The sequence below is a fragment of the Seriola dumerili genome, unplaced genomic scaffold (assembly GCF_002260705.1).
Source record: "Seriola dumerili isolate Sdu_G_001 unplaced genomic scaffold, Sdu_1.0 BDQW01000432.1, whole genome shotgun sequence".
In the NCBI taxonomy this organism is placed as follows: domain Eukaryota; kingdom Metazoa; phylum Chordata; class Actinopteri; order Carangiformes; family Carangidae; genus Seriola; species Seriola dumerili.
Genome location: NW_019174687.1, coordinates 5593849 through 5612914, shown reverse-complemented (window position 1 = coordinate 5612914; position 19066 = coordinate 5593849). Strand labels below are relative to the sequence as shown.

The window sequence follows — 19066 nt, the reverse complement described above, 5'->3', positions numbered from 1 at the left end:
AAGTGATTCATTAATATGTGAAGCTCCTGATTTACATATGAAACAGATGTAGTCTGGTGTTGTTTGCTTCCGATGCACAGCCTGAAGCTAGTTTTTATCAAAACTTCTGAGTTCTTGCAGCTACACTGATGTCCTGTTTCCCACATGGGATGAATTTCAAGTTCGGTAGCCAGCTCCACTTCTCAGAAATAATACAACAACATCCTGTTTCAGGTCCACCACATCAGAATGAATGCATTAATGGTGGAGTCATTTCTGCAGGGTTGCAATACAAATCTCCACTATGTGAAAATCACAACAAACTGATGAGCACAGTGCCAGCATTCCTGGCTATAAACACTTCTGTGTGTTTACCTGCAGCTGCTGGTAAAGAACAATACAAGCCCTTAAATTAAAAACCTGTTGCTTCAATCCACACTTGAACATCTGTCAGCACATTCCTGCTGCTGACATGATATTATTGAGTGTGTATATGCAGTTAATGCTGCTCTTGTCTGGTGCTGAAAATAATTTGTGTGTAGTGTGTAGAGTGTAGAAAATGTAAAAAACCTAAATTTAATTATTTTAAAGCCTTTGAAATGTCATATTCCTATTGCATATCCATAAAAATAATCTCAAACAGAAAAAGGTTTTTTTTAATCATCCAATGAGTTAATGCCTCCTGCCTGATTTTGGACTATATATACAATAATCCTTTATTCTTTCAATAAAACACATCCAAATCAGGCTAGAGCCGATATTTAATGATATTGAATATTGCGATATTTCCCATGATATGATATATTTTTCATAATGCCAATTTTTTTTCCTTGCACAGTGTGCCCTGCAGTCTGACCCTCATTTCACTGCTTTGCTAATTTTACATTGGACCTCGGCGTGTGACAAACAAAACTGCTGTTTCGAGCCAGCATCATTTAAACATGAAACATATAATACAATAATGATTTATTATAAAAATATAATTATAATATAATATTTAATATGATATATATATATATAATTTAAAAAAACTACAGAAACATAAATAATACCAATGATATTGTATATCGCAATATTTTGGCTGGACTGTATTGAGATTTTTAATTTTGAATATCGCTCAAGTCTAGTCTAAATATGACCCAATGCTTATAGTTGGATTAAAAATGCCAGAGACAACAAGCATCCTTGATTATTACATACTTGACCTAAACTCACAGTCATAGTTGTGATGTTAAGCCTAAACCCAAGCCATGAACTTATTACAGCTTTAAACAAAGTAAAACCTAATTCTAATCTTTACAGAGTTTTATCTAAAAAAGGTTTCAGGCAGAGGCTTTGCACTTTACCTAAAGAACAAATTCAACACACCATGCACCTGGCTTGTGATACCAAGTGCGTCAAACTGGCAGTAAACTTCCCAGCAACACTACATGAACACAGCAGCCTAATTGACATGTTGAGTGCACTCTCACTCTCTCACTCTCTCTCTATTTCTCACAACAGGTGCTTCTCTCACTCTTTCTCTATATTCATTTTCCCTCTCTCTTCCAAGCTCAACAATAAAAAGCTATTCTCTCTTGCTTGTTATTTGACAGCTGTCCTCTGAATAGATGGGTGCGTGCACGCTCGCGCCTGGCAATTATTGTGCACGCCTAATGAATTCAATCATCGGGCTCGGTGTCAGCATGTCATTAGCTCCCTTTGTTTGCTGGGAGAGAGATGGGATTGCTCTGGGTGGAATGGGGAAGGGAGAAAGAGGGATGGAGGGGAGAGGCAAAGTGGAGGAGGAGGAGGAGGAGGAGGGTAAAACAAGGATGTACGGGGTAAGGGAGGGAACAGAAGGAGGGAAGGAAGGAGGAAGATAAAGGACAAGCAGACATGATGAGCTCTGTCAGGGTGTGTGCATGTTTCAGAAAGACAAATAAATACTACCTGGAATAAATTTGTGACATAATTAAAAACAAAACAGGAAAAATTGGATATTAGGCACAACTTGTGCAAAGTGCTGAGGAATAATGACACATAAGACAGTCAAATTCATTCTGTCTGAATTAAATTTAAGGCTAATCAAAAAAGTGACCAACAATGACTTAATCCTCTTAAACTTAAAATGGAAAACAAGGAAACAGGAAATTACTTATGACAGCAAGAAAACACAGATGTGATGTAATTTCAAGGTTAGAAATATGACATTTAACTGATTTAAGATAGTTCAAGATCAATAATGCCCTTAATAGAGCAGACAAATCTTATTTAAATGAGTTTCACTTTCACAATACAGTACATCACAAAATTTCTTGAAACATTGATGCTGTAAAATATCGTTGGTAACCTTCAATTTCAATGTCTATAAATAAGACAATCGCAAACACGGTTGTGGCTAAACATTGTTAATTCTGCGACTTCTTCAGACAACATAATAAAATTGTTTACACTCAGCCTAGGGTTGCCACCTTTTATATGAGGAAATAAAGGATTGGGTTTTACTTGACATTACATTATTCACAACACAGGCCATAATCTACAAAAATATCGGACAAATTTGCGTCTCGTATTCATTCAATACAGGAGGCAGCATTTTATTTTCAAATACAGGACGATCCTGTATTATACGGGATGGGTGGCAACCCTAGCTCAGCCAAGCCAAGCTAGTCTAGTTAGCTAAGTCTGTTTGCATCTCAGAAAGACCAAGCCTAGCTCATAGCATCACTTCATTTTCAGACAGGAAGTTTACTGTTTTCTCTGTAGTTTTTGAGCATCACAGACACTTTCCTGATAGTGAACAGTAGTCTTCTAACATCTAAACACAGGTAAGCTAACTGTTATCCACACCTGTGAAGCAGCTCGTCTCATCAATCTGTGAAGCAAACGTAATGCTAGCTTAAGTGCGGAGCCAACAACTGTATCATTAGTGGTTGTCGGTACTTTTTATTCTTAGCTAAAGATCCACAAGAAAGAAGAACGCCTCATTTTTATGTTTGAAAGTCTAGAAAGTCTTTTTGCCTTTGAAAAAGTCTCGCTAGTGCAAGTTACGTAGTCTCATCGTGTTTTTAGTAATTCGTTTTCTCAGTAGTTTTCAAGCATGACAGACGGCTGGCAGACATACACATCATGTCACTCAAACTACTATCATATTCAGTATTCAGAGCTGTGAAGTAGCTTCCTGCCAGTCTGTGAAGCTAACATTAGCTCAAGCAGATAAAGTCATGATTTACCAGAAGGTTGTCATTATTTTTTTTAAAAAGAGGCTTCAACAAGCATCTACATCATTTTATCCCATTTTTCCATGTATAAATGAGGTTGTACTTGATTGAAAAAATATATTTTTTATTAAATATTCAAATTACCTGACACAAATGGGTCAGAAAAATCTAAATACTTTTACATTTTGCTTATTTCAGAGATTTTAAAAGACTTGAAGGATGAAGGAGGATTTTAAAAAAAAAAAAGAGGGAGGAAAAAAAACACAAAGTAAGCCGAGTTTGAGCGAAGGTGAGGGGAGGCAGAGGAGTGATGGGCTCGAGAGGAGGGACAGAGACAAATAGAGCGAGGGTGAAAAGGCGAGGAGCCGCAGAGAAAAGGCTAAAAAAGAATGAGAGAGTGCGAGCATGACAATGACAGAGTGAGCGAGCGTGCGGGTGTGAATGAAAGGCAGGCAGAGAGAGATGAATCCATGTGGAACACAAAAGGAGACAGACGCTGCCAACCTCTCTCACTGTACGTCTGTATCTCTCACTCTCCCTCTCTCCATCTTCTTCTTCTTCCTCCACCTCCCCACCTTTTTTCACCGGTCTTTTTATACTGCTCTCCACTTACTTACACTTTTTTTTTTTTAAAACATCTCCCTCTGCTCATTTTCTTTTTTTTTTTTTTGCTGCCTCCCCTCAGTAACCCTCATTTTCCTTCTCTAGCTTTCCACAACCTCTCTGTCTCCTCTTTCATTTCTCTTTCTTCTTCCCTTTTGTTTCTAAGAGTATGCCTATTCTAAACCAGCTATATGTGAAGAGCAATAATGTTCTGTTTGTGCCACCTGAAAGCAGAGATTCTGAAAACAGCAAAGCAGATGAATCTCAAAACGCCGGCCTTATGTTTTACTGTGGACTGAGTAAACACTCTGTCACTTTCCCTTAGACTCTCCCTCTTTTATTTGTTTCCACCCTTCATCTCATTTTCCTTCTACCCCAGAACATCTAAAGTACGTCTCGTGCTCTCCGAGCCTCCACTCTTCTTTGTATTCCAAAAAGTGAGTCCATCTTTAGCATTAAGAGAAATTAAACTCCACATCTTTTCCACTTTCTTCTTCTTCCTCTCCACACTCACATGCTCTGCTCTCCACTGCTAAAACAATTAGCGGGTTGACAGTGAGCTCAAAGTTGGCCAAACAAACCTGTTGATTTGATGGCATCTGGGAAAGTCGATTTGATTGAGGGGATTTCAAAAAATAAGTAAGAAAAAGGTGGGGGGGTGGGGTAGGGGGGGTAGGTGAAAAAGGCAAAGAAAGAGATGGAGGGGGAGAGAGGTGAGAAGGAGGCAGTGAAGGGTGTAATTGGTGGAGGGAAGTCAGGCGTGGAGAGCATTGTTGGCTGCCTACTGTAGCACAATCTATCTCCTCTTATTCATACTCTCACTCTCTCTCTCCCTATTCCTCTCTTACTCGCTGTCACTACATTTACCCCTCCCATTTCTCACCCTCCTCCCTCCATACCTACCTGTGCCATCTACACTAAATGGCCAAAAGTATGTGGACACACCTACCCACACCTGTGTACTTCTTGGTTTGTGCGACAATAAAGACAAAATGTTCAAATTAGGGCAAATCTGGATTATCTCTCTTTCTCTCCTCTTCTTCATCTTTCCACCACACTCCACCTCATCGTTCCTGCTTTCCTCCTTTATTTCCTTCAACTCTTTTTTCCTCTATTCATGTCTATTTTTTCCCCCCTCTCTTACCCTCACCTGTCCTCCCCTCCCTTCCTCTCGATCTTTCTGACACGTCTCGCTGTAGCTCCATGCTGATAGACCATGAATATCAAATACCTGTGCGATCGACGGAGCTGAGACTGGCACAGCATGAGGGAATAGAGGAAGGCAGGTGTAGGTGTGTGTGTGTGTGTGTGTGTGTGTGTGTGAGTACGGGAGTGACAGAGAGAGAGAAAGCAGGTCTATGTGTATCTATAGGTGGATATGTGTCAGTACAAACACACAAAGCAGCATGTGTGTTCCCTGCAAATGTCATCCTTACATACTGTGTATACACCTGCATACACCCCTTCATCTGCCAACACACACATGAGAATATAGCATGTAGAGGAAGAACTGACACATGATGATACACACACACACACACACACACACACACACACACACACACACACACACACACACACACACACACACACACACATACAGTTGCCCTTCTTACATGCTGTCCAAAACTAATCAGCTGCCCTCTTCTGGCTCTCTCTCTCGCTCCCTCTCGGACAGTCAAACACAATGTGGCTCGCTCTTTACAGCTCCACAAGCCACTGGAAACCATTTATAACCTCACCCAACCCCGAGCAATTACACCAGCAGCTGCTCCCAGTCACTCCGTGTATGTGTGTGTGTGTGTGTGTGTGTTTGTTTTAGTTTGTGAGCATACTTATGTGTGAATGTAGTAGTGGTGCGTGTGCATCCGAGGCGTTGCGAGTGCTTCTGTGAAGATCGCCATATGGCTTGTGTGCGCTTTTGAGTTTGCGATGGATAAAAGCCTCGGTATAGCCCATGTAACCGTATACCGTGAGTATGTGTGTGGAGTATGCTGTACGGGTGGCTGTAATGTGTGCGTGTGTGTGCGTGTGTATGGGCCAGGTGGCAGCTTGAAACATCACTTTAATTAAGCCGGGGAGCCTGTTCTGTGGAAGAGCGGCCCTCTCTGATTGACTCGTATGTGTCACCAGCAGGCCGCTACACAACACAGAAACAGCAAAGAGCCTGCTGCCACAGAGCTGCAGCTATTAATCACTGCGCCTTCCCTACTGCACTAATAATGATGCAAAGTTATGTAACTTCAAAGATGACTCCCTGTTTTGTTAAAAACTCTATGCTCTAATGCACCCAAAGCATACATTACTTTAATTCTGCTATATTCCAGCAGCATTTTAATGACGGAACTGGTGAAGGTGGCAGATTCTAAGAACTACTTTAGTGTTGGATTGTTCAGTCATGTTTTATTGCATTATAACAGGTTTCATATGTAAACATTAATCTGCAAAGAAACTAGTAATAGCAGCTGTTAGATGAAAAAGTACAATACTGCCATCTGAAATGTGGTGTGTAGAAACGCATAAACACAAAAATACTAAATATTCCAGTGCAAGTAAATCATAACTGCTCTTTTGTAGAGGACTGGAAAAGTGCCTCTGTCTGCTGAATTCAACTGCAGACGTGTAAAAGGATACCTACACTCACACTCGTTACAGTTTAGATGAAGAGGCTGGTCGTTGATGCTGCGTCTGATGGGCTATCAGACAGCACTAATCACCAGCCACTTGTGCTTAACACAGCACGAGAATGGATATCATTATGGATCTTTTATTGAACTTGATTTATATACTCATGTTTTAATTATAACTCTAGTCAGTACTGTTTTTTTGTTTTGTTTTTTTTTTTGCATTAAAATAACAGTAAACCATGTATAATGATTTAAAGGGCCAGATGATCCTGGGGTAGAATTTAAATCATTGTCCATTGAGTCGAAGCAATCAACAGATTTTCATTCCAACCAGATGAATTCACTAACTAAAGTTAGAATGATCTGAAGGCAGCTGCTGCCATGGATGTTCAGGATGAAAACAGTTAAAATACATTTGTCTTAACCTTGACTACTGCCACCACATATGTTTAAATGAAATACAGCATACAGAAAGATTTACTATGTGACAACTATGCAAATGCATTGATTTATTATTACGCTACATTATACTGCTTCATCACTCATGGTGTGGTATGCAGTGGCAAAATGTGCAGTGTGCATACAAAGGCAAAGATGTGTAATGCACTGACAATATTGTGTTTTGCTGACCATGTTGTGTGATCCTGAGCTGCCAATTTAAGTTGTATTGTATTAACTCAGTGGCTATGATGTCATGTATTGTCCAAACACGCCATGTACTGACCATACTTTCCTACAGAACGCCACCACACCTACAGGAAAGACCTATTTCAGACATACACCTTAAAATACTGTCATACAATACTGATCTAATATTTATGCTGCGTCATGCACAGTCAACACATGTTCTGCTATGCTCTAATGCTATATCATGGAATGAAGAAAACCCTCGTCACTGCGCGACGACGTGCGAACAGATTGCTGCCTCATAACAACTTTGTGTGCTGAGAGAAGGGGAAACATGCACATGTGATAGATAGCATCTTGGCACGGCGTTGCTGCAGCATTGCTGCTGCTGCCGCTGATGGCTTTTCAATATAGCATTGCAGTAATTTTCCATAAGCCTGTGTGACTAATGGCGTAAACAATGGAGCCGAATGTTCACGTTATGGGTCCATTATAGAACTATCAGGGCAGGCATGTAAAGACGGATGCCTTTGATCAGCGCTCTATTGTAGAAGCCAGGTGCGGGGAGGAGGATTTGCGTCTTTAAGTGTGTCTTAAGTGTGTGTGTGTGTGTGAGAGAAAAGAGAGGGGAAGAGAGGAAGAATGGAGTGAAATAAAGAGATGGAGTAGTAATAAAGACAGAAACAGGAGAAAAGAAAATTGAACAGGCGAGAGGGTAAGAGCAGTGAAGAAAGAGACAGAGAAAACCCACCAAAGTGTTTTGTTTTTACAGACCATTGGCAAAGCAATGAATTGCTTAAATGATTCCCAGTCTATTTGTGCAGCCACCCAAAGTATCTCATTTGCCTCTGATGCCTTTTTCCCTACACAGCATAATGACCCAAGCTGGTGACGACATGCAGCAGTTACCTCAATCAGCCAATGGGGTTTCCCGGCTATCACGGGCTGCCTTGGATGCTGAAGGGAGCAGTCAAGAGTCAACAAGTTAGACACAAGAGCCCCTTAGATAGAGACCACCTACTGACAAGAAGTCAATACAGGGATGTGATGGGGGACATCTGAGCCAAAAAAATAGAGTGAGGTGGCCAAATGTTCAAACATGAGGAGTCAAGGGGTGTAAAAGTCATGGCTGATGGGTTAAAGAAACACAAATGCACCTGAACATGAACTGACTTTATAATGAATCAAGCAGAAATGAGCTTTGCTGCACCAAAAAAAAAAAAAAATGTGGAGTGAGTGAAAGTATTAGCCACCCACATGCTTGAAAGCCGAACACAACAATCCAGAGTGTCACCCAACTAATGACAGCCTCTAGTGGGCTGCTGTAAAAACGTGGGTGATTTTTGGGTCATTGGAGCGATTTCAAGAAGTGAGTGCTTTTTCCACTTCAGTTGTTGCATTTTGTCTGCCGCGTAACCCTCGACACAGCTCTCTCTCTCTCTCTCTCTCTCTCTCTCTCTCTCTCTCTCTCTCTCTCTCTCTTCTCTCTCTCTCTCTCTCTCTCTCTCTCTCTCTCTCTCTCTCTCTCTCTCTCTCTCTCTCTCTCTCAGGATGAGTCATGCCATGCCAACCTCAAAAAACCCCCAGCTGGAGTGCTGGCAAAACCTCCAGACTAAAGCTGCATACATATTATATCCCTTTTTTTTTTTTACTAATTGCACTTCTATTTTGCATCTCTGCACAGTTGAGTTGAGAAGTTGTAAAATGATAATGGAAATAAAAATCAACAGATTTCCATTAAGCCATATGAATCCCGAAGCATGTGACCTCAACTGAAACCTATTTTCTTCTTTGAACTCCCATCATTAACACCAACTTCAACTACAGAGAGACAATAGAGTCGATAATCAATACGATAAGTGGCATGAACACAGTCTGTTTACAGTGTGCCATCTTGTTTTTACCCGTGTATCTTTGCATTCTGTTACCACGCAAGTTGTCATGAATCAGCATGACTTCAACATTTCTCTCTGGCAGGAGATTCTACTTCACTGAATGTCTGGCAACCTTAGAACAGATGAAATGGTTACTTGGTTAATCTGAAACAAGTTTGATCAACAAATGAACATTAACTAATTTATCGAAAGGTGAGGATGTATTTCACTTTCATGTTTCAATTGAGTGATGTTATGTGAATAAAGCTGGGTTTTCTCCTCTGGTTATATCATTCAGGCCTTCCTCTCAACATCCAATTCTCTCTTCATCTACTGGAAATCTATCTATTACGTGAAAACGGATGCTCGTCCATTAAAAGCCGCCGTGTTCTGCCCGACGCACACCCTGCATCTAAAGCTCTACGCCAACATGGTGCCTGTGTTGCCGGTGCTGCTGCTGTTGTTGTTATTGTTGTTGGCGGCGAGATGTTTAAAATGAGGCGCCTGACAACAGATAACATCTGAAAGGCATTGAATCCATTATGGTGGTTGATGTTCCGGGAAAGGGTGAGGAGAGGAGCGGCTCATCTCGAGGTTTGGAAGTTAGAAGGGCAGGAAAGGAGGGAGAGTGAGAGGAGAACAAAAAATAAAGGGGGGGGTGGGGGGTGGGGCAGCTTGACCATGGTGCATTTCCTCAATCTAGCTATCTGGCTCCCCGTCCCTGCGGTCGCATTGATTTTGAGGGAGGTGGACGTCCAAAATAGGAGAAAGCACTTTCTTTTACTTCCCTGTGTCCTGAAAGGTGCACTAGGCAATAAATGATCAGTTCCCATGCAACTCTGTCAAAGCATGAAGCAACCTAACACACGAGTGACTCTAAAACAGCAATTAGCTGGTTTTTCATTTCCATTCTATGTCTGAGAAAATAAACAAATGCAGGTAAAACACATCACTAAAGCAATGAAGCCCTTTAAACCATTAAACACTCCGTTATCTCTCACTGCTACTGCACCTCAGAACGCCAAAGCACAACGCTGCCAAGGGTGGCTTACACTGAGCCAACTAATAATGTTAACATTCACCACAGTGCTGCTCGCTCTCACTGAAAAGGCAAAAGTTATTGAGAGAAAAACAAATCCCTGCTGTCTCTCTCTCTACTTATTTTTATGCTGATGGAATGATACGCGCCGTCGTGTCTGAACCTGTGTGTGTGTGTGTGTGTATGCGTGTGAGATGTGCCAGCTGCAGTGACAATAACCATCAACGTACCGCCAGAACGTTCCTTCACGACGAGCATCATCCACACAGCTGGCAGGTACGACCGCCAATCAAATTAAATGGCCAATTACACTTCTAATGTGCCACGCAAAACGTAACCAATTACCTGCGCTGGGCCAGATGTGACCTGAAGGTGAAGCCAGATGTGAAGATGACTCAAGTTTGGTGTGTGAATGGCGAGTTATGAAAATCTGAATATCTTTTTTTATTTTTTTTAAATATCAGCAGTATAAGACAAGATGAGCTTTTAACAGCTGCTGTGGCGGCGGAACCTTCTCGGGGTCGTGTGCGAGACTGTGCTGTACCAGTGGGAGATCCTGCGCATTCTGCTGAGGGCTGACTCTTCACAGTGAAGGTACATTCTCACACTTAAACTACACCTGCTGCCACTGTAGGGAACCACTCCAAGATTAAGAAAGTTTATTTGCTGCATTCTGTGTATGGGTATTTACGGAAATGATATATGAGGCTATATATGTCAAGTGCCCTCCCCGTTACAGATGGCGTCGAAGCTGGCGAAGTCTCTGTGCACGTTTAGCACTGAGACACGCGCAGCCAGCTCTGTCTGCATTCCCCCCCACCCCCACCCAATGAAGTGAAACAAACTAAACAGCCTGTTTGTTATTCACCTCACCTATCAGAGTGAGTCTGCAAGCAAGAAGGCCAGACTGACAACCTTATCCACAGCCGACAAATAAAGCTAACCCCCATGTGTTTCCACCTTCGCTGACAAATACAGCTCTGAGGGGAGTGATGGAGCAAATTATTCTGCAGCACAAGTCTGAGCAGCCCATACTGATGAACCATGAAATTGTGATTTGTTAGAGCAACTCTGGATGGAGATTAAAATGAGTGTTTCTGGCTAACATTTATATGCACGACTGGTGACTTGCACTTTGATTAACCAGCTGGTTTACTAGTGGAATGTAGTCAATGCATGCATAAGCTATTGTTTTTTTGTTGTTGTTGTTTTTTTATCCCAGCTGGGTGATAACAGTCTGTGTTTTTTTTTGTTTTTTTTTTAAGAGAGATTAATAACATCCATGCAAAGGGGAGTTCAGGCTAAATGAAGGAGTAGGAGCTGTTAAGGAGGAAGAGCAAGGCTTTGGGAAGTGGGTTTAATTGCAGGCTAGTGTTGGGGTGGAGTCTTACCGAATCTCTGGGGCATTGCACCTGGGGCTCAGCATTCTAGAGGATGGAGGGAGGGAGGGAGGGAGGGGTGGGGGGTGGAGGGGGACAGAAGAACCAAAAGTAATCAAGTAAAAACATGTATTGACAGGAACAGTGAAAAATCTGAGCACAGAAGATACTGGTGTGGGTTGAACTTATGGATAAATGGAAGCAGCGTGATGATTAAACAGACATGCAGGACATGAAAATGATCAATCTCAGCAGACAGATGGGCGGGTATTGCTGTGTAGTGTGCACCCGGACTTTAAATATAAATTGTGGGTCAGAAAAAACGTTATCGTCTGAAAGGACAAAATGTCACAATCTTCGAAGGTGTGGGGCATACCACCCCCCTCCAGTCTGTTTCCCTCTCTCACCGGTGTCCTCTTACTGTCCAGCCGCCATAATCCACATGAGAGAAACTCACTCATGTTCATCCAGACTGCTTCCAGTCAATCACAGTGACCCAGGTGAGCTCACGGCGGTGAGCTTTATGAAGGGCGAGCTGTGCTTAGTGGACGGGTTTTGCAAAAAGAATTTGCACAGTCTGATCTGTGCAACATTCACCGATAAATAAACTGCACGCCGAATGTCTTTCCAGCTCCAGCTCTTTGAGCGGACAGCTTCTATTGAACCTGATTCTATTTGGTAAGCACTGAACTTTCAACACCTGCCCTAAGTTTTGCATCTCAGGCTATATTCAGTCTGCTAAGATCAGGGTTGAAAATAAAGCTACTGAAATAAGTTTTGCATTTGTGTTGGGAGAGTAAAGCTTTAAAGGAATCTAAGCTTAGAATCTGCACTGTTTTGTCCTTTACTGCCTCACTCCAGCCCCATCTCCTTGTGTATGAATTACTTCTATATACAAGTTAACTGCAACAGCAAATGAATTCTGTGGGAAACGTAATCACTGGATGGATTATGGCAACATTAATTTAATGTGCATACATGTGCATTAATGTGCAGTGCATTAATAATAGCACATTAGCATAACAATAACAATTTACACTGCAGTTCTGAGTCTTTTGTTAGACTGCTCTATTATCATGTTATTTCTTAGACTGATGGGCGATAAAATATGTCCAACTTAGCTAAAAGATCGTAAACATAAAGTATGTGGAACCTGTAGAAATAACCCGACAGCTGCTGACTTTATTTGTTCATTAGACTGCATTAGGTTTAATATTTAAAGCACAGTAACTGCCAGTTTTGATTTATTCTTATGTGCCATTTCCTCTTGCAATTCTGTTTTGTTTCAGCTCAATTTAATCGAGTAGTTTGTGTTTTAACTGATATATGATGTGTGCTAACTGACATGTTCTTTAGCCTGTTCCTCTCTCTCTCTCTCTCTCTGAAGCCCCAGCTTAGCCTCGCACACAACTTCACATTAAAGACTGAAGCTGCTCATTCTGTGCACTGGAGCTCATCTCCCTCGAGTCCCATTGCAGCCCTTTTTTCACATCACCCGCTCCACCCTCTGCAGCTGATAACCACACATCAAATGAACCCCACCATCATCTAACTACCAAACTACGCAGAGTCAGCTGGACTCAGAGCAGCGCTCTAATCTAAAGATGAGTATCGACCAGTGTGGCACTTCCTCTCATCCAACTTCACCCGTGGCGACAGGCAGCCAATAGCCTCGTCTGCATACCCTCGCTGTGATAATTGTCGCCAATCAGCCATTTGATTGACACCGCTTGCCAGTGAATGGCTGCTTGTGCCTCTAATGGCCCCGGTGGCTGCAGAGGGTGCTGGGAGAAACCATTTTTATGACAACGGAGGGGGGAGGGGATTTAAGGCTGTTTGGCGCTATAACTCACGTTAGTACTCGATAAAGTGTGTGTTAAAGCCAGCGAGTGGAGCTGGAGAGATAGCAGAGAATCATTGACCGTCACCGTGGAGTAAACACTAGTGTGATTTGAAGCTCGCCAGCAGCTTCCACTGTTCCATTCAAAAAAAAAAAAGAAAAGAAAAAAAAGCACTTAAGCCTCAACGTTCTGTTGCCTTGTTTTCGTCTCAGCCATTATGAGTGCACTTCTTAATAAAACAACTCTGAGGTAGCTGGAGTATAACATCTGGCATCATGTTAAAACACGACCTTGAGAAAAGCAAACTGTTATAACAAACGCACCAACTAAATTAGCACCGGTTTGCATGAATCATTTAAGTTACAAGCTGTGAGTGGCATCTGCCCACACTGAGTGACAGCAGCGGCATCCAAAAACAGCACACAAAGATTTGTGTGTCTGTTTCCACAGAGTCATATGTAAGGATGCTGCCTGATTGATATTCAAGGCGAGTGTGTTTTTCACTCTCCGCCTACTACCTGCCCTGCGTCTTTTCTGTTCATCCCCACAACCATCAATCGGGCAAGTCAGGCTAGCAGGCAGAAACACACAGCGAGAGGGAGGTGGAAGTACGGAGACAGAGGAGGTTACCTAACAAAGCTAGAGGAAGAGAGGGAGCTGGTGAATGAGGATGAAAGGGTGACAGATAAAGAGCGAAAGAGACGGAGTCCAAGTGAGAGGGTAAAGGAGATAAAGAGGAGAGATGGAGCTCTACAGGTTTCCTCTGACGCTAGCCGCAGCTTGATGACAGAGAGGATTGCAGCGGCGGAGCGGGACAATCAGTCTGCATGCTCGGCTAGCGTGTTGTGTTAGCAGGGAAATGAGAAAACAACACGGCAACTCACTGTGGCGGATTAACGGCACTCATGACAGCAAGCACAGACACACTCTGCGTGAGCACACACCCGTAATATATTCTTATCCATGCACGTGGGGGGGGGGGGGGGGGGGGGGGGGGGGTGCTGCTGTATGTATGTCATGATGTGAAACGTCTCATGCTGACAGAGATGGAGAGTTGAAGAGATGTTCTGTGGGAGTGAAGAACGTACCACTTCTCGAGGGAGGAAAGTGTCTTCCTGGCGTAGGACCAGCAGCCCTACAGCCCCGCCCATGGGTGTGGCCCTGAGCAGAGACACCACCTCCTCCTGGGTCCGCCCATTCAGGTCCACTCCATTCACCTGTACAGGACACAAAGGTAAAAAGAATCTGATTTCTTTTTCCTACTTATTGCAAAGTAGCAAACATTGATGTTTCTGTCACTTGCTAAATACAGGGATCAAATAAACATGTGGATCGAAGGATTCAAAGTTTTCTGGAATAACACTGTAGATTCAGTGTTGCACGAAATAATCCTTTATGCAAATTGTTTGAAATGTAGGATGACGCAACTTCAAAAGCCTGTTCTGTTCTTGGAGCAGAAGATAAAGTATGAAAACATGTTCTTTGATTTCCTTCCAGGACGCTGAATCTCCATCTAAAACAGTCACCTGAAATGAATTAGTTCCACTTTAAATTCAACAGACGCAGGTATTTTCAAATGGATTAAGTGTCTCTGGGATCTTAATTATGCAAGACATGCTTCCGCTAATCTTGAGATAAAACTGCTACTACTACCTAGAGGTCTATAGTCTAGAAAACACAATGCAACAACCGTAACAACACTAGATTATTACATTTATTACCATACAACAGAAGCTGCTGTGTGTAAGTATTACATCACTTTCACATTTTTCTCACCTCCAGCAACCTGTCTCCTGCCTTCAGGCGGCCATCTTGGATGGCAGCTCCCCTTGGCAGTATGTTCTTTACGTAGATGGGTGCCGAGCCCCCGATGGGAACGTCCCGTGACGTAATACTGAAGCCGAGTCCCTCGGGACCTGTGGGGCGAGGAGAGAGGAGAGGGAGAGAAAGTTCTTATGATGAAATCTGGTTTCATCTTGAGGCAAAAGCATAAGCTCCTCTATTCCCTCTACAACACTGTAGCTCAAGCTACTGCAAATAAGTTCATATTCAGCTGGCATGTCTCAAGGCTTGATGTAAGTGTATGCAATCACAGAGGTAAGAGAGACATTTTGATCAGGACTGAAGAGTTGACAAACAGCCTCAGGAAAATAAATAATTGTGCAAAGCCCCAGGGGAAATGTAAGTTGTTTTCCTAATCAACACCTCACTGTCGTTCCAGCATTGAAAACAATGACATTTTGGACCAAAAGCATTTCAATTAAATGGAATCATCTCAGTGCATCAGTGGATTCCTTCGTGAAGGTGGAATACATTTGTGTAGTCCCTTTCGCTTTCAGTTCACCAAGGTTGAACTGGTGCAAACTGACCGAGTGCAAACTGTTTTGACAGTAGGGGTCATCAATGACATACAACCTGCTGATGATTCTCTCTCGACTTTCTACTGCGACCTGGCAGTTACATCCTACGTATCTTTGGATGTTGTTGTTCTGTCTGTGCTTATTAACCATCTATGTTTACGTAATTCAGTTTGCAACCTTTTCCTGCAGCCTCTTGAGGCCGTATTATCATGAACTGTTTGGAAAACAGGCCCGTTTCTCAACCGCCATCAACAACCGGGACAGACAAACAAACAAGTTTCTATTCGTCCACAAACATACAGGACATGAAGAGAAATTGTGCATCCTGTCAGCGGAGAGCTCAAGTGGGTTTATAGTGAATAATTAAAGTAAGATATATTGTAAGGCAAGGCAGCTTAATGCTTTCAAAGTAAGATGTTGGACTATGTAATGAGTACATGCAATTACATGCTGCCAGGAAGGAGCTTCAGACTTTTAATATTTTCGCCTGATATTTAATTGAAGCCAGAATCTGAAAAACAACCTGCACTCTCTCGGGTTACGCAGGGGTTTTTTCTTCCAGCATGTCCATCTCTGTCAGCATGCAAATGATCAACACACTTAAGCCTCCACCGCCCTCCCTCCCTCCCTCCCTCCCTCCCTCCATCCCTCCTCCTCCACAAGCATTACATCTGGTCAATCCTGCAGCTCTGATCAAGTCACCACAAGTATATTGTTCAGAGGAGCTCTTTAGAGAGACCGTTCCAGATGACACTGCGTGTAAGGCTGTAAAACAAAGTCAAAATAAGAACAATGATGAGCATCCGTGCTGTATCAGAGTACTGGGGCCTAATCCTGAAGCCTGTCTGACTGAGCTGATGCAAAGAAAAAGCAGAACACTTAGCTATTCTGTTTCACATCCTCTACCCTAATCCCCTACATTGATGAGCCAATCAACTTCCCACAGGCAGACGAGGTGCGGTATTATACTCACCGGTAAATGCCTGTGGTGTTCCTGGCTTTAAACAGGGAGGAGGATCTTTAAAACTCCCATTAGCTTGATTAAGACATACCTAAGCAATTTCCTGTGCAGAATGGGATTCTTTGATTGATTTTGATACTCCGCGGGATTTGTGAGCAGACCGGTGTCTGATTCAAGCACATAAACAATGCGGGAGTTTAATCTGCGCTCAAAGCTGTGGGCTTAAGTCGGTACTCAAAACAAAACAGATGAGCCAAATGGCCTCTCGGGAATCGCTGTTAATCCCTGCAAGTGTCTGCTCCGACAACAGCAAACAAAAAGGTGGAATGAGGAAAAGATAACATCTTTGAGTGAGAACATAACAGATCCTCCTGGCAAGTCATGCATAGAACGCTGTGTTTTTCGAGGTATTATGACAAGGCAGGGAGGCGAGAGTGAGAGGAGGAAGACTATGGTCGAGGAACAAGTGGAAATAGCGACCAGCCAGGGCGGAATATGCAACAAGCAGCTGGGAGTTCTTATGTTTTATGTTCTGGCTCGATTCCAGCCGAGAGAGAGAGCAGATTCTGGGTGAAAACTTCAACGGGCATATGGTGCAGCCCTGTCAGACTCTTTGCTGTGGCATTTGACAGCACACAGGGACCAGCGGCTGCTTAGCAACAAGCTCCCTGGCCCTGAGACCTGGCACCGACACCTGGTATCCTGTTGGCATAGGTTTGCACCACCTGTGCCAGCTGTCAGTCAAAGACTACGCCGAGGAGATCTCCCCCAAACTTTTATTCCCATAGTCGCCTTTCATTCTGTGCTTCCACCTCCCACATTCTGTACAGTCCACTGTTGGCTGCTCACATCAATACAGTAAACTCTGGAGGTTTTTAAGCTTATTAAATCATCTTTCAGATTTTGCATGCCTCTGTGTTTGCACCATTTCTCAGCGAACTGTTCCTACACTTTGTTTTTTGATGTGCCACGAATGGGGAAATTGCTTGTTTATTCGGTAAGAATACAAAGTCGAGGGAAAACACAAAGATTCCCTCTTATTTTTTGAAAGCCAGAGGAATTCAAAGCACGATGTGAGACATTCACAGACCCTCTGGAAAGATTCAGCACCATGCTTCAAAAACAAAATGATGTAATACATCAAGAAAGGGACTGATATGGCTGGTTTTATTCCCCAAAATAACAACACAGTCAGAAGACTGTGGGAAAAGTTCTGTTATGGCTCCAATCAGACAGAGAAAGGCTGATAGGCAAGTGCATCGCAAGCAGCGGGATCTCCCCCGCCTTCTACATAAAGAGTGCTGTCTTAACATCACTATGTTTCCCAAATTCCTCGTCGGAATAGCTCAGGTGATCCACACTGCATCATGCACTCCATTACAAAAATCTGTGACTGTGTTACAGTGGCATGAACTCTTCCAGCTGCATCTTTTAACTGAGACACACGAAGTTTACATGATCTCCACTTCTGTGCATTTTTTTGCACTTCACCTTTCTTTAGCTGGATGTTGAGCCTCCTCCCGACTTTTTTGGTATATCCTCCCGTTGGGGTGGAGTTCAGCCCCCTCTGAGGTGAGTGCGTGTGCCCCGTCGGAGGCTTGGCCGCAGAGACCGCCGGGTGAGTCAGAGGAGGGTAGCCGTCTGTCGGGTCTGGGTGAGCGTGGGAGTGAGGGTGCGGATGGGAGTGTGGATGCGACTGGGAGCCGTGTCGGGACATCCTCTGCGGGGTGTGGTCCATGCCGGAGACGGTGCTGCCGGTCAGGGAGTCGGGGCTGAAACGGCCCGAGGCGTACGCCGGGTTCCTCTCGGCGTGGGACAGCTGCTCGTAGTGGGCCTTCATGGACGACGGCACCACGTGAAACATGATGACTGGAGAGCGCATGGCCTGACGGAACATGTTCTGGGCTCTGGGGAAGGAAGTGGCAGGACAGAGAGATTATGAAAGGCGAGAGGATGGAGAGAGAGAGAGTCAAATAAGTGACTGATTTCAGCCCTAAATATCTTCCTGAGCCATTGTTAACAATTATATGCATTCATACTTGTCTAGTGAAGCACTCCACCCCCTTCCTCCTATATATATATATATATATATATACATAAAATCCATCTTCGCCCACCTGAACATTCTGACATGTTAATTAATACTTATTGCCAGCGTGAGCAGCTCTAAAAAGACTGAACCCTCCCCGACAGCTCCATCACATAATCCCCTCGTTTGATGAAGGAGACCTCTATCCCATGGATATTTTGCAGAAAATCCTCTTTTAACCCCCCCCCCCCGGTGCGGGCTCATGTACAGTAGGTGTGAATGGAAACTTATGTTGGCTGTCAGCACCCTGTAACAGCGGAGCCTTGTTAGCGCCACCTGTTTCAATAAAGCAGACGGTGGTATGGCTCTTCCCTCGCCCTCCCCCCTCTGACAGCTGAACGGACACTGGTGGGGGGGGGGGGAATACCAGACCACAGAATTTCTTTTTGCTTGTCACACACCCCGAATGACAACTAAAAACTTACCCCCCCACCCCCACTAGAGAATTTCGTATTGAAATTCCAAGCCCACTTTTTTCCCAGCC

General features: G+C 43.4%; 1 protein-coding gene across 1 annotated transcript in view; it reads right to left on the bottom strand.

The window, feature by feature from the left end:
- The window catches only part of pard3 (par-3 family cell polarity regulator), a 250040-nt gene that overhangs the window by 103711 nt on the left and 127263 nt on the right, over positions 1–19066 (bottom strand). Inside the window, exons 9-12 of the mRNA XM_022761762.1 lie at positions 17985–18400; positions 14949–15088; positions 14261–14389; positions 11344–11379 (exon numbers count right to left, since the gene is read on the bottom strand). Of these exons, the coding sequence (XP_022617483.1) occupies positions 11344–11379; positions 14261–14389; positions 14949–15088; positions 17985–18400 (721 nt within the window). The remainder of the gene's footprint in view (positions 1–11343; positions 11380–14260; positions 14390–14948; positions 15089–17984; positions 18401–19066) is intronic.